Here is a 25,947-nt window from a genome sequence, read left to right on the forward strand (position 1 = left end):
TGGAGTTTGATATTGGTGTTACAGCATTAACTACTGCAGTGGCAGATGGATAGATAGCTGAAATCTTGTCAAAATGCAGAAAATTTAGACAATTGTGTCTTGGTTGTTTTGCAGTTGCCTTGTAGAAGGAGATGCTAAAGAAGAAATCTTGCAGCCTCCAGAGCCTCAGCCAGTACCACCAATCCTAACACCATCTCCCCCATCAGCTTATCAAACAGTCACTACGGTGTGGCAGGACAATGACAGATACCACCCAAAGCCAGTTTTGCACATGGTTTCATCAGAGCATTCAACAGACCTCAACGAGAATTACAATAAGTCCACAGAACATTCAGGGAAGAACGAACCCAGCGAACACACAGAGAAGAGGCTGGAGCGCAACCTCAGTTTTGAGATCAAGAAGGTCCCTCTGCAGGAGGGACCACGAAGCTTTGATGGCAACTCCCTGTTGAACAGGGGACATGCGATTAAAATTAAGCCTGTGTCATCCTGTGTAATTGATAAGAGCTTTAAGCCACAGGAACAGATTTCAGGGGATTCATTTGTAGATGCTTCTCAAAACTCATGTATGGAGTACAGCGTGCCACAGTCTAACACAGCCTTAATACCTTCACCAGAAGGTCTGCAGAGTCAGCAGGTGTCTGATGCCCCACCCAGACCAGACCGTCTGCCTCTGACAGAAAAGGGACACGCCACGTGGGCACTACAGGGGCCTGAAAATGCGCTGCGAACCTCCGTGTCTGAAGAGTTGTCTTCAGACACTTTGTGTCACGGTGTTCAAACTCTCTCTCTAGTATCCAACAGCCCAGCTGAGCATCCTTGCAGTGATCCTATTGATCATACTCCTGTTTGTGTTCGAGCACCCCTCTGTTTCACTAACCCTCTCCATGCAGATGATTCTGACACGGATGAGCTGGACTTCGACAGGGCCACGAGCGAAAGCGCGTCCAGCGTGTCAACCGCAAGTGCCACGGTCTCTGCTGCCACTAACACTGAAAACATTTCTGCCAGAAAAGTATTGCCAATGTCTATTGCTAGGCAAGACTTAACAGCTGTAACATGTTCTGAAGATGGCAAAGGTAGGTTTCACTGAGGTTCAGAAGTGCTGCTCTTTATCTAGCTGCATCTGTAGTGTTGGACAACATAAATTTCTTTGCAATGCAATTTTCTAAATGTAAATTTAATCCAGTGTAGTATGGCAGCTTCAGAGAGGGCACAGCTCTTTTCCTGACAGCTTTCAGTTTGCATGTGAGCTATTTTTGATATAAAGTACTACAGACCATGATTAGCTGCTTCAAAAGCTGTACTGTGAGCTTTATTGTGAGCATTTGTTTAATGCTTTATTTATAATGCATTCCTGTAGGTTTGTATGTAATTGTAGGTTTCTATGTTATTATTTGGTGCATATTTTTTCTCTATGCCCAATTTCATGGAAGTGTCTATAATAATTGAGGGTTGACCAGTCGAAGCATTTTCAACAGCCTTGTGCAAATACATAACAATTTCATGCTTATTGGTTGATGTGCTGTACATTCCTAAAAATGTAGATGTAACCTTATTCACTGCATTGGTCTTTGAAGTTGCTCATGATTTGGCTCCTGCATTTTAATAGTGTTGTAAATATTTAGCTGTGCTTTCCTCTTTTTCTGTACATGGCTGGGGGTGACAAGCTAATACAGCTGTTCATCTAAAAATCCAAGTTATGTTTTATTAGCACATTGAAAATTATTTAGTGGCTTTTTATCTTTTACTACTTTTTTGAGGGTTTTTTTTGCAAAAGTTTGCAAGTTAGAACATCATTTATTGAAGGCAAAAGTGTCCCAAAACATGCAGGTGCAGGTTTCAGTCAGGCTGGCACACTTAGTGCAGATGGAGGGCAGAGCAGGGAAGAAGAGATTAGGCCTTGGCAACTGCTTGTGCAAATCCCAACAAAACAAGAAGTAAAGCTGTGGAGCTGAAGGAAGAACATGAACCTCTGGATCCAGCTCAGACTGCTGTGCTTGGAGCTGCTGACAGTGATGGCCTCATCTCAGGAGTCTGTGCAGACTTCATGATTTTCTGAAGTGAAATAGGGCTCAGTGTGTGATGCAAGATGCAGAACCAGCTGAATTCAAAGTATTGGCTTTGTGAACTGAATGTTCACCAAAAGTCATATATCCAGAGATATGAACTGTTTTGCAGCCTTAAAAACAATCTGTTTCTGTAGATCTTGATATAGATCTATAGATATTGTGATCTGTGCCTATAGATCTATAGATTTGGGTTTAGATTGTGTAAACACAGGACAATACTCGCACATACCTGTATATGTTAAACAGTGTGACTTAAAAGATGCTCTGCAAAGCTGACAAAGTCCTTTTGTCATAGTTATTTCAACCTTACAAGCAGTTCTCCTTGGATTTGTTTCATAGATTTGCAAGCTATTGTATTTTTCTTTTTAGCCAGAATTTTTTTCTTCTTTCCCAGAGCAATCATTGTTTGTCACTGTTTGGAAATTATCATTTCTCTGTGCATCTCATTATGTAGATGCTGTAAGAACATGCAAATAAAATAAGTGATATGTCATAAATATGATAAAGAATTGGAGAAATGTCACTCTAGAATTTGTTTCATGTAACTGTGTATCAGAAACGTCTTGAAATAACAGTACAGCCCTTGTGCTGCTGGTATGTTGATGATTTCACAGGAACTGATTAAAATTCTAACATTAATTTTTCTTATCATTTATCTCTTGTTAATAAGGGTGTATCTCTTCCCCATTTGTTTAATAGTGAACACTTCCCATTTTATATCCTGCTTGCAGGTCTTGTAATTCCTCAGGGACTCAAGAATATAGGGTTAGATTGCTTTGCACCAGTGATCCTAAACCCTGTTTACAGTGGCTTTCTCATTTTCACACTGGCTCAGGACTCTTCTGTCTGAAGCTGGGAATGTGGCTGCAATCAGCAGTGAAACTTGTCTGTGAAATTAGCAGCACCCTGATTGCCTAACCATAACTGCCCTGTGCATGATCTTACCACACAGTTAAATCCTCTTTTTCATTCAAATGAAGTGAAAAGTAGTTGTACCCTGAGGTAAAAAGAAAAAAACAAAGAGAACAATAAAACAGAAACAACACAGGAACAAAACCCTAAAAACTCACTTTCAGTTAGTGCATACCTAGGGTGACTTTATTTGATAGTTTTATAGAGGCCCTTTCTGTTAATGAAGGTTTTCTTGTGCTGTATGTAACCTTGAGATGGAGCAGGTCTCAGAAGTCACTTGGAAGACGATGGCTTGTAGAACTTGATGGAATTCTGTCCCTGCAGCAGCTGGGGATGCTGGCAGCTCAAGCTTCATGGCTTTATTAGTTAACATGTGTCTTTGTATTTTTGAATCCTGTGCAGAGTACAGTTGTCAGATGACATTTCTTATGGCAGCAGCTACTTTAAATTGTTTTAAACCTTTAATTACTACTTCAAATTTCTTAGCAGGTCAGAGAGGGGCTTTTGCTGCCAGAATGGCTTTTGTTAGTACACTCCTGGGAGGTGAGAGGGAACAGGCTGGGGACAGGATGTGGTACTGGCACCAACAGTAGCCATCTCCTCTGGCTCCTGTTTACCCTTTGGCCTAGTGAACCTTGCACTAGGCTGTTTAACTGTGGTGTGGGAGCCAATGGGCCTCAACATGGACTTGGTAAGCAAAACTGAGACCTGAAAGAATGAACAAAAAGTATTCATTTGAATTACTGAGGGTTTTTTTCCCCTCCAAATTATTTAGACTGGAAATGTTTTTGTTTTCTTGCTTGCATAACACACAAACTGATCCTATGCCCTTAATGTGAAGTTAATCTTGGTAGATGAAGTTGCTCCACAGTGTTAGTGTGGTAAACAAAAATGTTTTATGATACTTGGAGCAAATTTTTCTTTTGCTTTAGATACTATACCAAGTTTAAGATTATTGCATATATAAAAAGATCAACTTCTAAAAGTCTAGGAGTAAAATCTATGTATTTTAACTTATCTAAATATCATATTTGATTTAGATGCTGATGCTAGTGAAGATTCCTCTCCCCCGCTCCCAGAAAGAACACCAGAATCATTTGTGTTAGCAAGTGAACAGAGTGAGTTTTTGATGTTTGGTGATAATTGGAGATAAAATGTGAAGAGCATGTCAGTATTGTATTTGAGTACCCCTGATTTTTGCTTAGTCTGTTGGAGCAATTTGTAAAATGGAACGAATTCTAGCATATGCAGTGCTTATTTTGGGATTTAACTTTTGCACACCCTTGAACACAGAAATTATTTTTCATTTTCTGACTAACTATGGTGTTATATGGTATTTAAGTAATTGGGGACTTCAATATTAGTAGAGCTGGTTTTCAGTCTGAAGGGTATGGAAATGAGATGATACAGTGGAGAAATGCAGTATTGTTAGGGAATTTCCCAGCTATTTTAGTTCCTACTGCTCCCAGGTAGGGAGTGGGTAGGCACATGAACACTGTTTATCTGATCCCCCTTTCTTGGGCAAAGGAAAGATGATGACACTTCATTCTGCACTGCATGTAGTGAACAAGCCCAGTTAGTCAAGTTTTCTGTAGTTCACTCTTTGACTCTGTCAAAAGGGTAACTGCAAGAGAAAGCTGGCACTTGCAGATGATGTGCTCCTATTGTCATAGTTCATTCATCAAGCTAGTAATGGCAGAATACAAAACAGATGAATTGAAATGAAGTGATAAATTAGGTTGATGCTTAGTACCTTCCAGAAAACCTAAAATGATATAGTTGTTTACTGAGACTTTTGTTTAGTCTCATTTTGAAATTTAAAAAATTTGGGCCCAAGTAGTTAATCTAAATATTTTCAGCATGAAAATGCTGAAGTTTTGTAAATGTGTTCTTTGAGCATCATAAGCACAGGTAGTTCAGAGTCAAAGTGATCCTTTCTCTGCCTATTATGGACCTGTTGCTTTTCTGTGACCACACAAGGAAAATATCCTGGAGATATTTTCTTCAAAAATATCTCCAGGACTGGAATCACTAAAACCACTTCTATTTTGTTTGTCTTTTTGCACGATGTCAGTAAAGGACAGGTGTGGCTGTCCTGACTTGGATGTTTACTTAGGAGATCTGTAAAACACATACTATTACTGCCCAGCTGATGTAACAGAGGTTCTAAATTGCTCTTGAAAAGGAAGCCAATTCCCCTGTTGATTAGGAGCCCCCAAAGGAACAAAATGAACATCCACAATGCAACCACTGCACTCTTGTGCTTTGAGTTATATTGTGGCATTTTGCCTTTTCTGGAGCACTTTTCATGTAAAGAGATTTTCATGTTTTTACAGGCATTTAATCTTTAAAAAAAAAGGTTGAGAGGTTTAGAACACATTTCTAATGGTGTGTGCTAGTGCCTCATCCTGAGGAGATGTGAAGTATGTTGAGCTGAGTTAATTCTCCCCAGGCATGCCCTTGCTGAAGCCAGCAGTGCTTGCGCAGTCGGAGTGGAGCGCGCTGCGGGACCAGCACCTGCCTGAGCAAACAGCCTCCCCAGTAAGTGCAGCTGGCAAGTCTGTACTCGGCACTCGGCTCTGCCTTGGTTGGGAGCTGCAACTGAAAGTAAAATCCATACTTGGGAGAAGTTGCAGCTGTTGGTCATCTACAACTGGCCAGGTTTTCCTCTGTCTGAGCTGCTGAGTTGATGTGAAGAGTATGTTTTCTTTCCAAGAAAATGATCTGTTTTTCTAAGGTCAGCAGTGTTTTTAAAAGGAGCACTCCTAAATATATGTTAAACTATGGCCTTAAGAGTGTAAATATGGTGCTTTTAGGGAGCTTGCTGTCTGCCCTTAATAGATCTTAGGCCAATTCAAACTGGAGGAGAACAGCAGACTCTCATCTAAACTTCTGCAGGGCCTCACTCCAGGCTAACCAGAGATTTTTCCAGCTGGGTCTTGAGAACCTCCAGGGATGGACACTTCTTATGAGCAACCTGTTTTGCTGCCTGAAAATGGTTTTCCCTTATGTCCATATTTATTTTAAACAAACCATTTTTGCCCATCAGATTTCACTTTTCTCTCATCCAGCTCACAGTCATCCTGCATGAACAGTTGGCAAAACTTTAAAAGCACAAAAGTCCTTTTTACATTTGTCCCTTTCTTTCATGTGCCCCCAATGTCTCACTTAAAAGTATGGCAAAAAAGACAGATGTGAATTTTCCAAGACTGTAAATGTAGTGTGAGAACTAACCTACCTAAATTTGCAAATAAGTTGCAGTGTCATGTTTTCAAATTTTAGTAAATGCTATGGTTCTAATAGTAAATTCTCATACTAACTACTATAGCATTTTTTGTCAATGTTGAGACAAGTCAAAAATGTAGGGGTAAATTAATATTTCCATGAATGATTTCAGTGAAGCTTTCGTAATCTTAAATTTGTCTTTCTTTCAGTTTTCTGGAAGTGGTTTGTGTAATTATTTTATATCTCTCTCATTTACAGGGTATGAAAACAACTTCACCTATACTACCTGGTAAGTAGTGGAAACTTTTCTAATTTTTGTTTTCAAAATACATTTTTCCTACTGAACAAAAACTTGCCTGAACTTGGTGTTTGTTCTGAAAGTATCTAAATATATTGTCAAATATACTTGTATTATACTAAATATATTGTTACCTATGATGTCTAAGCACCTTTAGTTTAGAAAGGACATGAACTGAAGCCTTTATGTAGATGTATCAAATGGCACTGTGAGCTTTTGCTATAAATCGATGCTATGTGGGATTTCAGCTATCCATACAAACTAATACAAATAATCCATACAAATAATAATCCAGATATGGAAAGCAGGAATATGTTGCTGTCACTGAACATTACTTCATAAGCAATTTTCAAGTTTTGCTTTTAGGAAATGAGAAATTGTCTCTCAAAGCTTTATTTTTGTAAATAATATTTGCTGCCAGTTGTTTTCTGGACTCTAATGACAAGTGTCATTGCCACAGTGGTGACTAAGTGGATGTTACAGTGAGGGGTCTGTGTGTTTTCTAGATCGTCCTGAACGAAGCAACAAAACACCAACTGACATTTTACCTCAGATTTCTTTCTCTGGTTCCACTGACACAAGAGGTCAAATTTCAGAATTTCCTGCAGAAGTAACAGATATTGGTAATTACAATTCTTTCAGAATATAATCACTAGATGACTTAAACAGGGGATTTGCTCTCGGTACTGGTTTGGATAGCTGCTACTACTGCCACCCTCCAACTCATTGAGGTGCAGAACCCAGACAAATAAACCTGCCTAGTCTCTTCAGCAGTGCTGAAGAACTTTTCCCCAGAGTAAATGATTAAATCATGTTTCACTTTGAAAAAAAGTTGAAGTGTATAAAATATAGAATTTGTCAAATGGGTTATAATTTTTGTAAAATTTTGTAAATTTTTGAAAACTTCCAGAAATAATACCTGATAACAGCTTAGGTATGCAGAAAAGGAGGGGAAAAAAATATAACAAACGCTGTATATAATGAAAAGTACTTTCCAGTGAGGTTTATGTACTGAACTACAATGGTATCCAAATTCTTCATATCTGTATTTCCTATGGCCAGAGTGCCTTCAGAATTCCTTGTATTACCAAGTTGTTTTCTAGCCCTGAGAGTAAATCTATTCTGTAGGAGCTGAAGCCATGTCTTAGTGATCTTCTGACTGCTGCCAGCCTTTGTGAGCCTGTGTTGTCCCAGCAGACAGAAGCATTAAACACATTTCTTTCCTTAGGTTTTGGTAACCGCTGTGCAAAGCCCAGGGGACCAAGAGAGCCACCCTCAGAATGGACATGATCCAAGAACCAATGGACATACTATCAATAAATTATACTGGAAAACTCAAGTGCCACTGAGAACTAGAGAAATAGAGTTCCACTTTCCTGGGGGGCGACTAATACAGAGCAGTGTAGATCTAACTATCAATGGTACATTCTTGCAGCACAGCCCACGCAAAGCCTGACACGTGGTTCACAACAGTGGATTCCAGTATCACAACAACCTTTGGCTGGGGCCATCTACCTGCCTTACTACACTTAGGAGAAAGTATTACATATGATTTATTTTGTAACTTCAAGTATTATTGCCTTAATGTCTTTTAACCCTGTTACACGCTGCTTGTAGACATATGTTAATATAGTAATACTTTTGACAGATTGTGTTTATGGACTACTTTTTGCTAACATTTGATTACCATGTATGCATTATTTTGTATATGTACAGGGCAAGTAAGTATATAATTTGATAAAGTTGCAATCATAAAATATTAACAGAAGATGTAAGAAGTCTCTGCATGATCTAAATTTTTGTGTACCTTATTTGTAAGTTATTTGCCCTGAAGTTTTAGAAAATAGTTTCTGGGGTTTTTTACAAAAATTGCTGGACACACACAGCCAGAATTGCAGGTTAGCAGAGATAAAGATTGTAATGCATTTTGTAAATTGTAAGCAAAAGGTTATTTTTATATTATATACTGTTTAATTGTCAGACCTGATTTGTTCTGGTTTTCATCTGGTCATGGAGATTCAGTAAGTGCCTTGGAACAGTATTGAATTCTCTTAGCCTGTGTATGTTTCTTCAGTGTTTTGAGTTCATCTGGAATTAGATTATCAAAAAGATTTGTATGTTTCTTAGTATATTTGACCTGCCAGTAAAAGAGAAACCATTTTACATAATCAACACTCCTTAGTTTTCATTTTAGTGTTTCATCAGTTGCAATCTTTAGAAAGCTCATCTCTGTCACCTTTCTGTGTAGTAGGATTTTACGGTTTTAATAGGGCGTGTTTCTAACTTGGGAAAACCAGAACACACTGCTAAAAGGACTGTTCAATACCACTGTCTTCTCTTACAGATGGGGAATACAATTTATGTTGTTCAGCGACTGTGTATGTAAGAAAGCAACTTATATGAAGGTTCACCTGGAGCCCTTGCAGCTACACTGTATCTTGGCAATATATTATGTCAAGAGTTAATCCTTATAAGGATTCCTTACCTAAACTTTTCTGTAATACAATCTTTAAATTAAAGAAAGTAAAAATCTCACTCTGGGTGTTTTTACTCTAAGGAAAGAAAACTGTGTCCAAAAGCCAAGTGTAACACAGTGAAGGATGGCAGTCTGGCTTAGCTTACAGATCTCATACTTGAACAGAACACTGACACTCAGACCCTTATTTTTAGTAACTACTTTAAAAGTTCTGGCTAGCAAGAATGCCAGAGAAGCAAAGAAGAATGTTTAGAAGAAAATGTTCATTTTGGGTAGTGAAACTATATTAATCTGAACTTGAGCTGGGAACATTGTCTGATGTGCTACTTGTACCTTCAGTGTCTCTGCTAAAAGAGAGCTAATGCCCCGACAGCAGCTCTGTTGTAACCTCCTGAAGGGATGTAACTGGCAATTACTGTCTCTGACTCTGGATTTAATCACCATGTGCTTTGTACATGTGACAGACTGCCAAGCTGGGGAGCTCTTTCAAAGAACTGTGTGCACTATAAATACTTTTCATGGATGTAGTTTTGCAGTTACTCATTTAAAAATAAATAATTCAATGATATGTGCCACCTGGGATAATCTATATCAACTATATTCCTGACTTGTAAACGGTTCAGACAGCTGGAATGTTCTGCAGTTGGCAGAATAAGGCTGGCCTGAACTTTGTCTTCCTTCCCTCATGTTGCAGATGATTAGCTCAGACTTTCACTCTTACAGAGCTCCTGTGGATTTGTAAGGCAAGATGGGCTGTCAGCACCCAAGGGCAGTCCAAATCATTGGAACATTTGGGAAAAAAAGTTAAATAAGAAAATTTCCAAATATATTTTGGATGTACTTTGCAAGGATCCCTTCCATATTTGTCCACCAATAAAACACAAATCTGTGCAGGTAGTAGATTTTCTGGTTTTCACAGCTGAATTTCACTTAACAGCAAGGGTTGTCCCAAATCTGTGCACTACATACAGGCCATCTTGTTATGTTTATTTAAAGGACATCCAGGTTCATCTTTCTTTTCCCCTCTTTGTTTTGCACAGATGTGGATCATATTCCAGGCTGTTTGCCACAGAAAAAAACCTCAAAGAAAGGTTGCAGCCTTTCTTTGCTTTAGTGATAAAAAACTGCAATTGTCCAGTATGGATTTCTGTTTCTTTTGACAGAGCTGATTCACAACTTGCTGTTCCCTGCTTTGAGTTTTACATTTTCACCTATTGTATTTCAGATAAGCTGGCAGTTTTAAGAGCAAGGTGGAACCTGCCCAATGTCATTACTTTGTGTATCCACAGTTGGGGGTGGTGCAGAGATAACTGCAGCTCTGGATGCTTCACACTCAGGAGGTTCACATCATAACTTTGAATTGTTATCATCTTCACAGCTTCATCAAAAAAACCTAGATCTTCACTTGTGGTTTATTTGAAATGGAGTCTAAAAGAGTTTAAGCATTACATTGGCTTGCAAATTATCACTCAAACCATTTTGTGCGTATATTGAAATCAATCCTGTTTAGTTCCAGTCTTACGCATTACTTTTTCTGAAAGCAATCTGCAACTTTCATCTCTGAAGTGCAGCTTTTCAGGCATGGACTTGATCACTGTAGCAAAGAAGCAGTAATGCTACTCAACCCAGTTATTTTTATTAATAATTGCTGCATTGGCTTGTTTGTCCTTCAGTATTTTTCTAATATACCATTTATTAATTTTTTCTAAAGATACTCATATTTAATTAAATCATGCAGTGAATTATCACTTGAAAAGAATGAGTGCTCTGTGTTTTAGAAATGTGAATTCTCAAGGCTCAGAAGAAAGCTGACCTCTACTAATACCATTGCTTATCTCTGTTACTCAGCATATTTAAGGTTGTGCATTGATTTGACAGGTAACATTCTATTTTGGTAGTAACTAGAGCATTACACCAGCATTTTTGTTTCTTATTTGCTAGGAAAACCTGCTGCATTTGCACATAATTTTCCTTAAAAGAAGTTTCTAACTTGGGAACTGGGAAGAACAATTAAAATCTCAAGGAATTACCTCTGGGTTTTTGTATATTGGAATCTTGGATTGGGTTTCTTTGGAGATAAATCTCTAAATGAGTGAGATCAAGTGCAAGGCAGTGACTGGGCAGTGTGATAACCCTGTGCTGCTGGAGCAGTTGCTTGTAGCTGCAGGTCAGACTGTTGGGAAGCACCCAAACACAAAGCTCTTGTCTGCAGCATAACCCTGACACCAGAGAAAGGGAAGGCAGGGTTGGACTGGGGAAAGAGTAGCAATGAATATTGCCTTGAAAAGGGGATTTTGAGGAGGAGCAAGACTATGGAACTGAACAACCAGATAGGATTGCACACAACTAAGGCTTTGAGAATTTTCTCAAGGCTGGAGGGAGTAGTAACATCTCTGCAGTATAAACAAACAAGTCACAATTCCTACAGCCCATTGCCAAAGAAGGACCTTTCTCACAATCTCAAAATGCTCTTCAGCTCTTGAGAAGCTGAAACAGCTTCTAAAGGAGGTTGTCCTGTGTGGCTGAAGAGCAAGGCTATATGCATGGAACAAATGAAGCTAGGACTGAGCATGGCTGGGGCCTGCCAGCACAGCACAGCGACTGCTCTGGAGCCCTCGGAGTGTCTGAAGCCTTTAAAACAGCAAGGCTGTGCTTAGTAACAGGCTTAATAACATCCAGTAATAGCCCAGGCTCTCTGATGTGACTTTTCCCAACAATTTCCATGCATGTACTTAATCAAAACACAGGTTTGTCAAGTGTTGGGTCAAACAGAACTAGAAAATAAATAACTGTTTTCTTGGCTGCAGTGCTGTCATAGCCTCAAGATCTGTACCAAATGCTTCACTTCATCACTTCTAAGACCACATGGCAAAAGCTTAGAATTTGCAGCCTTAAAGCAGTGAGTAAATAAAATGTTGTTTGCTGTTTTGATCTATTGAGTTGTAGTTGCTGTAACAGTCGATTTCTTTAAAAACTTGACTCTTGCTTCTGAAATTGTATTTTGTCTGCATCAAGCACTGTGGTGAAGCCAAGTAAGAAATCAGTTTTGCATTTTGGCTCAAATCCTGCAAAGTTACATCCCCTGTGCATGTAAACAGCCGTGGTGAGCTCAATGCAGGTATTCATCCATGGGCGTTGCGTGTTCGTGTTTGTAGCTCTGGGGCACTCGTAAGGACAGGGGTTAGCTCTGCCTCACTGTGACTGAGCTCCACAGATTTCAGCTGGTGAGGTGAAGTTGTCTTTCACATCTCTAATTCCTGCTTTTATCCACAGAGTTACAGTCCTTAATATAAAAGATCACAGGCAGGTAAAAAAATTGATCTCTTGGGTAGGTAGTGCCACAACCTCGCTGAGAGCTTGACTGTCAAGTCAAAAGAAGAGCCAGACTTGGATCAAAGATGATCCCATTTTTCAAACATGGAGTATCAAAGACTGCTGAGCTTTTCTGCTTACTCAACTCAACCTCTTCACCAGAAGACACCTGGTGTGTGGTTCCATCCCAGTATATATTCCACCTGCTACATCTCTGGCCTAATATTAAATGGACCAAGAAACCCCATCAGGTTCATAATCAAAATGTTTTCAAGTCTTTTGCTACATTTGTTCAAATTTTTCTTTGCTTTCTTGCTGTTTTCGTGTTAAATGGTATATTCATTGTTCAAGTGAGCCTGGAGAAGCTGGCAGGAAGAAGACACAAACCTTGTGAGGAAACATGCCAGCTCTGGTGCCCATTTGCTGTAGCTGTTCTTTTATTTGCTGCATCTCCAAAATGTATATGCTTTATGGTGAATATTTAACTTGGTAATGTCAATTACACATTTTATCAGCCCTGCCCAGTGCACTTCTCATCTTATGGTTCAGTCTTGTCTGCACTGAACACTATTTTGCTGTAAGTGAAGGAAGGTTGGGCCTTGTTTCTAATTCTAATTCCACATGTTACTATGGTATCTGGACACAACTGAACCCACCAGTCAAAGGCTAATAGTTTTGTTAAAAAATAGTAATGTTGCTTCTGATCTGTTTCATTAGAGACAATCAAAAGCTACAACAGCCATCCCTGTGAACTTCTGTAGGGAATCTAGGATTACCTTTCCCATTGATGTGAATGGCCTATACCATCAGGCTTTTCTGAAAAAGCACTTGTATACTGGATTTTATAAAAGTTACTTTAAAAATTACTCATAACTCAGGTCATGAGATTCATGGAGAGTAATGTGTGAGCACTTCAGAAGTGAAGCAAGTTGCCTGGACAAAGTGATCCAAAGAATGGTCTCTGCTTGGTGTGTGGTAAAAAGTGAATCTGGCAGAGGTGGGAAGAAAAAGGAGCATGTAATGCCAGAGGACAGGAGGTGGGAAGAGCTGAATTGTAGCAAGTACAAGGGGGAAACTGTCTTTGCTTGTGGGTAATAAAAGGCTGCTGTGAACTTGTTAAGCAGGTTCCTGGTTTTGTAAGCTCCTCAGAAGGGCAGAGGTGTGGTTGGGTAACAGGAATGCAGCACGAGGAAGACGCCTCTTTACATAAATTGTTGTGTTTGAGTTTCTACTCAAATCTGCAATTGAGTATGAGCCTCTTGCATTTTGACTGATCAGGCTTAGACAAAGATCACTCCAAGGTGGGAGAAAAAGAAGGATAATAACCTAATAAGATAAACTGACCCTTGAAACATCCTGGAGTGGGTGGGAAAGGTGGAGATGTGAATGAAGAATGTTTAATTCAGAAAGCAATCTCTTGTCAGGGATTTTGAGACCTCAAGGTGCTACCTGAACAAGGGCACTTTGTGATACCATTGCCATGCAATGAATACATCTTTGTCTGCCTCTTGACATGTAAATCGCTGGTAAGAAAGAAGCAATGCAAGTAATTCTTTTTATAATATAAATCAACTTGTATTATACATTAGGACTAGTGAGACACCTAACAGCTCTGAAAAGCGTTGCTGAGCAGCTCTTTCCTCTTCTGTGTCATCAGACAGCAAATTCATACCAGTTCATTGAGGCTGGAAAGAACACTCAAGTGTATTTTTTTCCCTTAAGTCTACCCTTTTTGGAAATAAATTTTCAGACCCTACAAAATATTTCTACAGATAAATTAGTTCTTCACAGTTTGGATACTGGGTGGTGGTCATAGTTGTCCTGAATTTACTTCTCTGCCACTACTGCCTTTCACATGTTTTGTTTAGAAGAAGGGAACGCTCATTTGGGCAGCTATTCCTCAACAGGGAGGGTGGTCTCAGACTCCCTGATTCACAGGAAAGGGGGTGTCCAGTCTTACAGTTAAAAAAAAATGAAATACATCGGGCCTCTTTTGGACCTCAGGCAGCTGCCAGCCTCCTCTGGGTGCTAGGTTGGAATGGCTACATGAGCCAAAAGGGCTCTCTTAGAGATCTCCATGACAGTCCCCAAGAGTGAGTTCAGCCCTGTCTGAAGGAGGGCCCTGGCTCCAAGAGACACAGCTCTGCTCTCGGGTCTGTCTGCAGTCCCCGATCACAGGGAGGTGTTCTGGGAGGGGGCAGCCTTTGGCACTAAAGCAAATGCTTTGTGTTTGTTTCAGATGTCAGGGCTCCCCTCCTCACCACTTCTGGCACATGCCATGTGCTCTAGGGACTCCCCATAACTCAGAAAATGGATAGGTGCTCTCACAGACATATCACACACCTATCTAATTTATATTTTAAACCATGAGACACATCCTCACTTTGCTAGAGACCACAATATGTGTAACAGTGAGGTCCAGAAAGAGGGCACTGGGGTAGGTCACTGCTTGGAAATTGGCTGCACACTTCAGTTACACAACTCAGAAGGCTGGCTGGAGTTGTTATTAGAATTTTTATCTTAATGATGTTTTGTAGATATATCAAGCAAGCACTTTTCAGTATCTCTTCTTTCAGTGATTAAGAATGTGTGAAGACTTTTTCCTTCTGCTTCTTCCTCTCCCTTCCCACTAACTCTGAGCATCAGAAGGAACCAGCATGAGGGAGCTGACTTGGAGCAGCCTCTGGGCCAGAGTCTGTGGTCAGATGACAAATCTGTCCTGCACACTTGCTGGAAGTGGGGCTATCCATCACGTAGGCTCAGCATTCCTGCCTCTAAGCCAGGGCAAGACTGTACAAGCAACAAGGTACAACTGTGATTTCACATGAACAGCCTGGGAGGAGCCTGCTCATCTCCCATTTCAAGACTGTGATCTGAGGCTGATAGTGATGTGTTAGATTTACAGTGAAGTTATTCCATCTATCCTGAGTGAATCCCAAAGCCACTAACTGCCATCCAGTACATATATTTAAACATTTTTGGGTGACTTTATACTGTGATATGCTTTCCTAATGCCATGGTCTGGAAATTTCAGGTGCAATTATCTTCCAGTTACATTGGTATATCAGAGAAAATCCAAGGAGATTAAGGCAAATGCATTTTTACTTTCAACACTTTGTCTTAAACTGTTTCCCAGGATCACTGTGGCCACTGATCTGAAGAGCTGCTGCTTTCACTGTGGAGTGAAATTTGTGAATAGACAGAAAGCTCTTTATTGTAGATTTTTCCATTAGGATGTTTACGTGAGCAAGAAGCTGAAGTGAGCAGTGAATGATTAGCTGCTACATATAACTAGCTGGTTGTTTGCTTTTTATATATACACTTACAAATATAAACTGCTGCTTTGCAAATAAGTGTCTGTACCTGAGGCACAAGACCTTAATGTTCTAGAACTGAATGTACTCCAAATCAAGGCCAGGCTGGATGGGACTCTGATCCACCTGGTCTAGTGAGAAGTGTCCATGGCAGAGGGGGTTGGAATGAGATGATCTTTAAGGTCCTTTCCACCCCAACCATTCCATGACCATTCTTTGAACTGTTTATCATTCCATAAGCCTTTAGGGATAGGAAAAACAAAAAAAACAGCAGGAAATCCATATGGATTTCAGTTCATTGACTTGAACTCTCTGGCAACAAGAAGAGGTGTGCATACCTCATAGAACTGCTTCTTAAGGAATAATAATGGAGGTTAACATCTCCTCCATATGTAAGGAAATACAGTTTTGCTTGGCCTACATCCTCTTGCTTTCACACTGATTTTAGTAATTATATATCTTTTGTATTGAAAAATTCTAAAGATCTTTCAAATAGTCAAGAAGCTATGAAGACAAGAGCTAAGCAGATATCCTTTAAAATTGTGCATATCAAGACCTTCCAGTTTGCTCCATTGTTGTGATTGTTACTACACTTCAAAAAAGAAATATTGGAGCTGGGATGTTTCACATGTTAAACACAAGTGAGAAAAGCAGTTCTAAAGACTAAAGAGCTGTTACAGCAGTAGTCTGTAACTGTTTGAAAAAACATAAAACAAGAAACAAGTACTGTAGGTCCTCCCTAAAGTGTAAACTCCTTTTTGTGGTTTTTATGGATTCTGTAAAATGTTGGCAGAAGAACAGTGTAACAAAAACCATGAGTGTCCCCAGCTGTCTGCTCTGCCACGCTGCCAAATGTCTAACCCACCACCCCTGAGCAGTCAGCAGAGACATCTGCTGCTTCTGAGGGGAAAAAAGCCTTTTTGGGATAACTGCTGCCTTGGTAACTGGTTAGATCAAAGATGCTGGGCTGCACATTCCCATTGCCCAGGCGTGGGACACTGTCCCTTGTGAAGGACAAGGGCAGGAGGGGGCAGTTCTTATCCCCCTGCAGCAAGGCTTGTCATGCTGTCAGCAGCTCCCAGTTATGAGCCAAGTTAGTCCCCAGGGTCTCATTTAGTTCAATTGTTTGGGTGGTAATTGCAGAAGTATTTGGATGTCACTGGTTGTTCTGAAAACCCTGACTATGGAAAATGAAGCTCTTCTAAAATAAATCACACTTTTACATGATGGGATCACCTTTGTCAGTTCAGTTCTGTGTACACAAAGCTAGTTTTCACCTCCATTTCCAAAGATGAATTAGCTGACTTTCAATGTGTTTGAAGGAAAAATGAATAACATTAGAAATTACAGTTAGCTAATTTTGCAGACAAAAACCAGCATAAAGACATCTAAGTGTTTTCAAATGTTTTCAATTTACACTTGGCACAATTATTTACATGCTTGACTTAAGAGCTGAGCACATGCCAAACCAAGGAAGTAAGCACATGGAGAGTAAACAGCTGGAATTATAAAAATATTAAATAACATTTCTGAAAGCTGTTTTTTTCTTTGGAGACCTGAGTAAGGCTACAAAGCATCACTTTGGTAGGCAGTTAAGAGTACAAAGCCAAAACACTGTAACTCAACCTGTGTACAGCATTTACATTCAGCTTTTTATTTTATACAGGATGTCTGAAGTTATTCTAAGTTTAGGTGAGCATATACACTAATTTGTTTAAATAAATGCTTTGATTAATAACCATTTATATCAGCATTTCATAATTATCCTAATTTAAATGGCAAAGCACTTGCAATAAGCAGGCTAATAACATGGGAAGCTTATTCTTAATGCATGTTGGATACTGGACTGCTTTGTGTCTGACATTTTTACTGACATGGTTTTGCCTCATTTTGGACTCCATGGTCTAAAAAGTCTTCATGGATTTCCCTAAGTGCATATAAAACTATAGACAAAAGTACATTCATAAAATTTCTATAGTCAGTTTCAAGGCTTCTGCTGAAAGAGATGAGCTCTCTGGTCTCTGTGTGTGGGGTGCTGCCAACACCTCAGGGACTGATCCCCACACAGACTCCCAGTTCACACTGCTCTCTCTCTGCAGGGGACTGACTTGTGACATGAGACACTGCTGTACTTCTGTGCAGTAGTTTGGTTTGGGGCAGTGTTTTGACAATGTTTCTCAAGACTGTATCACTTCATATATATTTCACTCTTTTCAATTAGTATCAGAACAAGTTTCTGATTCTGTATTTTACACAAGCTATACTTCTTCTATTTATGCCCTTTTTTTAAAGACATTCTTTATTCTGAAGCAGTTTTGGTGTGTCTCATCTTGTCTGTCTCATTCAGCAGCATCTGCCTGGGATATGTGCACCTGCAGCCAGAGATTTAATTAAAGTAAAAACAGGTAGTAAGAAAGACACCCCAAAATTTAGTTTTAATGCTTTGGAATGTGTGCTCACCATAGGTATGGTGGAACCCTTTAATGTATCTGTGTGACTGGTGACAAAACAAGTGACAGGGACAACACCCTCCCTCTAATGCCCATACAGCAGCACAACTGCAGGAGCTGAAACAGAGCTGGCTTCTGAATTTCATGCACCCTGCAATTTCCTCTGCTGACAAATGGGTATGAGATAGCAGCAGCAAACCTCCAAACATTAGTCACACTGCTTTCCAACAAGCAACAATTACATGTAATAGGTACTCTGTCATCTCGCTCCAGCTGAATTTGGTAAAGAATTCACTCATAAAAACTTGGCTTATGCTTACAAGCTCAATATTCTTTACTTCAGAAAGCACAGGAAACAACTTCAGCCTGACCTGAGTTAAGTAGCATATTGTCAGCTGTTAAAGTTTGCTGCACATTTATAAATTTATTTGTCAGTTCTAAATCAAGTGTTGGGCTAGGAGTTCTTTCACCAGTTTTATCTTTGTATCTCTTTTCATATTGCTAGGTTGAATTTTAAATTCAATGCATTTTTAAGACATCCAAGCATGTCCAGTACAAAGGTCAGAAATATGAACTGCCTTAATTATTAACATTGATGTAAGTGCACATATCAAGATATTCATCTATTTATACAGCTGTCCAGCCTCATTAGCCTAACAGGTCTTGCTAAGGCTGCTGCCTGGAGAGAAGTGATGTACTCTTTCACAGAGGTTTGGTCAAGCTCCTTGAACCAAACCCAAGGACTTACTCTAGTTAAAGAACAAGAAACACTGCTCTTCTGTTACTCAAAGCCTCTAAAAGCAAGAGGTGAAAATATGATTGTGACTTATCTGAAGTTTGAGTGAGTTAATAAATATACTGTTGACTTGGGATCAATACTGGCATAGAAGTAAGATGAACTTGGTTGTAAAGCCTGTGAAGTTGAGACAGTGCCATGAGGTACCTCAAATTTTCACTCTGGAGTCACCAGAATCCAGTTTCCATTAGGGACTGGTATGCAGGGATACCAATGGCCTTGTGTGCATATTGTGGCACCTCTAACATCAGCTGAGACAAAACCACTGATTTGGACTAAGGTGGATGGGTCACCTTCCCTTAACCTGGGAAAGAGGTGTTCATTAAAATGCACAGGTTTTTCTCACCCACAATAATGTTTATTATACAAATAAACATTTCTGAGGGGAGCTGAAGAGGACCTTCACACTCCTAGGCCCAGTCTAGTTTACCAGCCTATGTACACATGGGTAGATTTGTACCTTGATTTCAGCCCGGGATTGGATGTGAGTTGACAATTCCTTAGACACCACAGGTGCCACTTCCCCTAGCAGGCCCAGAAATGCAGTTTGAGGATACACTCTTACAGTAGTGGAACTTGAAACATCTGAGGAAAAGGCAGAGTTGTCTGGATACAGGAAATCTGTTCTTTGCTGCTGTTGAGATGAATACTGAACTGCATTCAGCCTGGTTTACAATTTCAAAAGAACAAACAAAGGAGGAGATAGCCCAAGTGCTAGGAGCTTACTCTGAGCCTCATCAGTGGCAGCTCAAATGAAAATGCTTTGTGGAGCAAAAAAATCGAAACTTAAAACCTTGTTTGCCTGCTGATACATCGTTTACAGGACTTCTCAGAGCAATTTCATCTGGCTGCCATCTGCCAGGTTCGGTTTAATGTGGCAGCGACTCTGATCTCCCCTCGGCAACCAGGAGACCTGAGGTGTGACTGACCTGGGCAGGAGCCCGACAATACGAACGAACACTCCAATGAAATTCCATGCACTTCCACGACGCTTCCTGCTGGCACCAGAACCTGGGGGAATTTCAGTCTGCTCCTGAACCGCGGCTCTGGCAGCTTTAGTGGCCAAAGGTACGAGGGGGGGTGGTGGGGCTCCTGTTTGGGACACTGAGCTCAAACCCCTTGCCTGAGGCGCGGCGGTCAGTGATTCCCTGGTAACAGACGCCCGACCGTCCCGGCGGGCTGGCACCGGCACTCGCACAGCCGCCGGGCTCGGCAGCCTCTGCCTTCCTCCCCTCAGGCCCTCCGGAGCTCCCCAGCTTCACCTGAGTCCCTCCAAGCATGCGGGAGAGCGTGGACAACTCGGGTTCAGAGAGCACTGAACGAACAATCCCCCGGCCCCGGACCATCCCGAGGGACAGGTTCATCGCCTCCCGGGATGTACATCCACCGGGAACGGCGCTAGTCCAGACCTTCCTTATTCCCGAACAAGCGCCCCTTCCCAGCAACAGCCCGCGGGCTGCGGGGCCGCGAGGATCCCATCAGCCGCTCCCAGAGCAAAGAAGCCCCAAACCTGAGGCGTAAACAAAACCCCCAGGATGCGCCAGGGTCCGAACCTTCCTTACTCCCAAGCAAACGCCTTCCTCAGGCGCGCCGCCTCTCCCTGCCTCAGTCCCCGCCGCGCTCCCCTCACGCCGCCCCCGCGCGCCCTGCGCACTCAGCCGAGCCACCGCCCCCAATCCCCTGAGAGCCCGCCCCCTCTCCCCGCCTTGCGATTGGCCGCTCTCGCTGTCTGTCCGGCGCCACCCCGGCCCATTGGGCGAGGCCGTGGCACTGCCCCGCCCCCGGCGCTATCGGTTGGGGCGAACCGAGAGTAAATAGACGCCGGAGCCCAAGATGGCGGAGCCGCCCAGTCCGGGTCGTGGCGCGGCGCTCCCCGAGCAGGAGCTGCTCGGCGCCAGGACGGCCCCGGACGCGAAGGGTTCCCGCGGATCCCAGCCGGTCGCCAAGAAGGTGAAGGGAGCCGAGGAGCGGAGCCTGAAGGGCGCTAAGCGTGTCAACGGTGAAGGGGGCGGCGGTGGCGGGAGCGCCAAGCAGCCGCTGCCCGCGGTCGTGCCCAGCTACAGCGGCCCCGGGCCGTGGGGCTTCGCCACGCTGCCCTCGGGCCCCTCGGCGGGCGCGGGGGGCTTTGCATTCCCTTCCCCGCTGTCCCGGAAGCTGCTGCCGCCCGCGGTGCTGCTGCCGCCGTCCGCCTCCCCTTCCTCGTCCCACCCGCAGCACCAGCACCGCCACCACCGGCACCGCCTGGCGCTGGCGGCCGAGGCGGGAGGCGGCGGCAGCGCCAAGCCCAAGAGACCCAAGGAGAAGCGGGACAAGGAGAGGAGGAAGCACGGGGCGCTGCCCGTTGTGGCGGCGGCAGGAGATGGCGGCGGGGCCCTGAGCCGGGATGAGAACGGGGAGGTGAAGCTGCTGTTCCCGAAAGGTGAGCGGTGGGGCAGCGGGCGGCGGGAAGGGAGGGCTGGAAGGGGCAGCGGGCGCGGGGGCCTGGCTGGAGCTGCCCGGCGGCAGCGGGAGGCGGCTGCGGCCCGGCCCGGGGGCTGCGGGCAGCGCCGGACCCCGTCACACATCGCTGGCCCTGTGGGCTCGTGGGGAAGGCAGCGGCGGGCTCAGTCCGCCGTCAATCCTGTCAGAAAAGGGGGTGTGGAATTAGCGATGGCGTCAGCCAGAAGCTGCCAGAGGCCTTAGGTTTTCTTACCTATTAGGGAAATGAGGATGCCGAGTAATTTATTAGAAATATGCGAACAAAACTGAATTGGGGAAAAACCGAGAACGTGTTGCAAAGAATCGCCGCAATTTAAAAATTAAATCGTAAATGATCTCATTTTTTAGGCTGTTAATTTTTACAGGCTAAGTCATTGAGTACTAGTTAAAATGCAGTTAAAATTTAGATACTTAGACTTTTGAAATCTCATGTAGCTGCTGCTCCAGGCTTTCTTTATTTTTTGAAGATCACATCTCCCAAGGAATGCTCGAATTCTTCAGGATAAGGGGAGGATTGCTGGGTTAGTTCATTAGTGGTGCTGGACAAAAATGGCCATAGGAGGTAGGACAAGATGTCAGGCAAGAGTCTTGCTTGGATTCCTGCGGTGATCCACAGTAAATCTTGGGAACTAAAAGACAATACATGAGTATATGATGACAGTACAAGAATACTTGCTTTTATTTCTAGTGTGGCCTTTCCCAGTCTCCAGTGACCTTAAACCAGATGTTGATGCTTTTACATTTACATTCTTCATTGAAATATGAGGAATTTGAAATGTACACTCCATTACCTAGTTTAATCAAGTTTCTTTTATTTTAAAGGAAAGATAAATTACAGCTGTTGTGTAAATTTAGGTTACTTTGATTGTGGCCTCTACCTGTAATTACAGGATCAGCCAAGCTTGTAGAGAAATATCAATATGCTTTTTTTGTCTACTGATTAGGTTGTCTGGGCTACCTTACTTCATTTTTCCACTAATTTCCATGAGTATCTTAGTCTGTGATTGACTTACCTTTGAGAGGTTTTTTTTAATTTACTTGGATCTTGATTGGTGGTGTCCAAGTGGGTTTTTAGTATGTAATTTCAGTGTTTTCAAGTGTTCCATTTTAGGGCTTTTCCCCCCTTTGTTCCTGTCCAAAAGGTGCCTGGGAAAAAGCATTTAGAAATGATGCTCATTACCTGTTTGATGTTGGTGAAATCATTTTGTCTTCAAGGATAGCTGCTAATAAACTCATCCAAATCCTTCTTGCAAAGCTGTGTAATTAATAACCATATTTGCTCTGATTGCTGTAGTCTCCTACCAGTGTTAAAGAGTCATGTTAGTAAACCTTGGAACCATATTGCAATAACAAGATGAAATATTCTTTCACATTGCTTAAAGAAATTGACACTGATAGTGGTAACTGAATAATTTATGTGATTTGTCTTTAAAGAGATTCTGCACCTTGTATCTGGAAAAGATACTTTTCTCAGAGCTTATATATTCACAGGCACAAATTCTTTTTTTTTTTTTTCTGAGTGCTCAGAACAGATATTTTTACCTTACATTTATTACTTGAAAACTTATCTACATGCAACAAATAAATTTTCAAAGGCAAATGATACCTGTTTGGTATCTGAGTCTGCAGATTTCCATTTAGAGGAAATAGTTTCTAAACCTAAAATTTTGTGGCATATTTTCCTCTATAAAAGAAGAACTTTATTTTAGTTAAACTATATATTTTTTCAGAGAAGGCTGAGAAAGTGAAGGATGCACTGACTCTTCTGCTGAGAGCTGCCAGCCTTTCAAAAGTGATTCAGTATTTGACTGTAGATTAAAGAACAGGTTTGTGCTGTTAATCCTGTGAATAATTTACTTTGCAGAGAGGAAAGGGAAGAATGCAGTTATGATGCAGGGAGAAAAGAATGGCTGGGGGGCAGGCACATAGAATCCTAAGTACAGAGGAAAGCTTAGAATGACATTAAGGTGGGTGGATGGAATAGTCAGGACTTGTGCATTGGGAGTGCTGAAGCTACAGACTGGAAAAAGATACCAGAGGGACTGTGGCTGCAGCATATAATGAGTGAATGTGGAATGAATTTGAAATACTGACAGGAAAAGAAAATAGCAGGCAGAAGCAGTGTGGAGGTGATTCTGGTCTTGTTTTGGGGTTTATACTTAAGATTATACTTAGGTGCTGTACAAAAGGCCAGGAAGGTAGGATAGAAGGAGAATGAAATTTTAGGCAGCCTACAGGGTGGAATTGAACAGCATGGGTAAATTTAGATGATTTTGGGTAATTATGGAAAACTGAAAGGCTTGCACATACAGGATATATGAGGGGCAGGGAATAAAAGAGAACTAGGAATAAAATATTCTCCTTCAGGTGTGGTGAGCTGAGTTTGTAGAGCTGTCATCAGTGCATTTTAAAAATCGGCCTCATGCAGGCAAGTGCAGTCTCCTGTTCCTGGAGCCTGCAGTTAGGCAGCCTTTCTGCTTGTGGTGCAGTGGAGAAGGAGCAGCAACGTGGAGTTGATGGTATTGATTGTTTTTCTCTGCTAGCATTCATAACTGATACACATGCCAGTGTTGCACCTGCCAGCAGGAAAGCTGTGCCAATGGAGAGACTAGAGGTATAGAGGCAGGAATACTAAGAGATAAGCAAGTGAAATGGGTGAGAGTTCTTGGTTGTTTTGAGGCTCTGAAAATGGAAAAAGTCCATCCTCCTGTTTGCAGCCATAAATGGAGATGTGTTGCAGGTGGGTACATGGGATGGAGTGGAATTCCCAGTCATTCCAGTACCTATAAATGAGGAGGAGTTGTGTTTCTGGTCAGTGAGCTGTGTGCTCTGCTGCATGGAGCTTTCTGTGTGTGAGGAGAAAAAGCTTTACCCTTGTCAGAGAGACTGAGGGCCTGCACAGATTTCAGTATAGAGAAAAGGAGAAGCAAAGCTAGAGGAATCAGGAGGAGAATGGCAAAATTTGTCTCATGAGACTCTTTGGACTGTGGTATAGACAAAATAATACAGGGAATGAGGGTGTGCAGTGATGTGGAGTGAATGAATGTGAGATCTGGCCTTGATTTCTCAAGCAGCTGCGTTTGCAATTGCAATAGTAGCAATTGCATTTTCCTAATTTTAGTTTAATTATGGTAATGATGATAGGGGTATTGACACTGAGGAGTAAATTGGGAGGTTTTTCACCTTGCATTCAGAAAAGCTGATGATAGGAGCTGTTGTGTCCTTCACTTGCAGTAGTGAGTGCGAGGTAAGGGGGCCTAGTTCTGAGGCACTCTAATTTTCTAAGTGATAGGAAGATGTTAAGCTTGGTAGTAGCCAAGGTGGATGATGTGTTTAAAGCTTTTCAAAAATTTTTATATTTTCTTCAAGTCTTTGTTTAAAGACTTCTTTGGTCTTTTAATTAATTGCAAAGAGCTTTTAAGTTGCAGACTCATAAGCAGGCCTTACAGCTTGTGATTCCATTAAATGAATGGAGTTCAGTGACCCCTTCAGAGATGATCTAGCATGCAGAGAGCCTGAAAGAGCCTTTTGCTGGATGCATGATTTATTCTGCAGATAACAAGGTTTACGCTGTTTAAAATAAGCTTAAATTTCACTTGTCACGAACATGCTGATAGTGGAACTAAAGTTGTGCAATGTTTTTGTTTTTAAAGCACAGTGTCAGTCTGACAGAAGTGATTGCTGTTCATGCTATGACTCTGCTGATTCAGTTAGTCATTTAACTGGTACTCTGCTCTAGCAGTTCATAGTTGACATTGTTTTCATAACAGTGCAAAGCTCAGCTCAGCCACTCCCCTCTTCATTAGACAACGCCTGTCCAAATCTTTGGTTTTGGTCCCTGTACTTGCTGTAAGGTGTAATGCAGTTGCATGATCCATCTTTTCTGCTTTTCTTGCTGTTTCTGTGTATAATTTCTCTCTCCCTTTTTTCTTCAGTGATCCATTTGTAAGATTGCCTCAGTGTGCAGGCAGTTGCAAAACGAGATTGATGCCTTTTGACTTGCAGATGGGAATTCCCTGTATGAGCAGGAAAGCTGAATATGGCACTGTAGCTCTTGTTTTTAGTATTAGTCTATTTTTTTTTTAATTCTCCCTTCTTTGCCCCCCCCTTCCCACACCCCTTGTTTCTCCTGCTATCTTTGAAGGATAGATAAGATTAGATGTCAGATGAACATTTAGCAGTGATTCTTCTGGTAACAGTTACCTTGTATCATGTGACCCTTCTGGGATTTTAGCTTTCAAGAAGTTACACTTTTCAGTCTTAATAATTTTGGTCTGCATCCAGTGGGATGCTCATTTCATAGTCTCTGTTACCAAAGTAGGCTGAAGAAAATTTTGGATCTTCTTTTTCCCTTCTTTAGAACTGGGGCCATGCATCTTGCTTCTAAGGTTGTCTTTTATTTTTTCTTCTGCTAAACATTTCCTCCTTCTGTTAACTACTAATTCCCTTTTTTTCTTTTTCCTTGGACTGTGTGGCTTGACTCACTTTCCCCTCCTTTCTGTTGAATTTTTTAAATACAGCAGTCATTTTCATGCTTATGAGGCCTCTTGACCTCTCTCATCTGAATTCTTCAATATATTTCTATTTAGATACCCTACTGTAAGCAGCAATGTC

General features: G+C 41.7%; 2 protein-coding genes across 5 annotated transcripts in view; both read left to right on the forward strand.

The window, feature by feature from the left end:
• PTPN12 (protein tyrosine phosphatase non-receptor type 12) overlaps positions 1–9,042 on the forward strand; it is a 69,767-nt gene extending 60,725 nt beyond the window's left edge. The window contains exons 13-18 of one of the 3 annotated variants that reach the window (XM_054630834.2): positions 115–1,079; positions 4,025–4,102; positions 5,437–5,525; positions 6,468–6,498; positions 7,014–7,130; positions 7,736–9,042. In XM_054630834.2, the coding sequence (XP_054486809.2) occupies positions 115–1,079; positions 4,025–4,102; positions 5,437–5,525; positions 6,468–6,498; positions 7,014–7,130; positions 7,736–7,797 (1,342 nt within the window). In that variant the 3' untranslated portion in view covers positions 7,798–9,042. Of the gene's footprint in view, positions 1–114; positions 1,132–1,189; positions 2,712–4,024; positions 4,103–5,436; positions 5,526–6,467; positions 6,499–7,013; positions 7,131–7,735 lie in introns of those variants that run through there. The other 2 variants (XM_054630835.2, XM_077179128.1) reach the window with 2 other exon arrangements.
• An 11,599-nt stretch (positions 9,043–20,641) lies between these two features.
• RSBN1L (round spermatid basic protein 1 like) overlaps positions 20,642–25,947 on the forward strand; it is a 54,009-nt gene continuing 48,703 nt past the window's right edge. For both annotated transcript variants that reach the window (XM_054632396.2, XM_077179129.1), the window contains exon 1: positions 20,642–21,274. In XM_054632396.2, coding sequence (XP_054488371.2) covers positions 20,689–21,274 — 586 coding nt within the window. In that variant the 5' untranslated portion in view covers positions 20,642–20,688. The remainder of the gene's footprint in view (positions 21,275–25,947) is intronic.

This window comes from Agelaius phoeniceus, chromosome 5 (assembly GCF_051311805.1).
Source record: "Agelaius phoeniceus isolate bAgePho1 chromosome 5, bAgePho1.hap1, whole genome shotgun sequence".
Classification (NCBI taxonomy): domain Eukaryota; kingdom Metazoa; phylum Chordata; class Aves; order Passeriformes; family Icteridae; genus Agelaius; species Agelaius phoeniceus.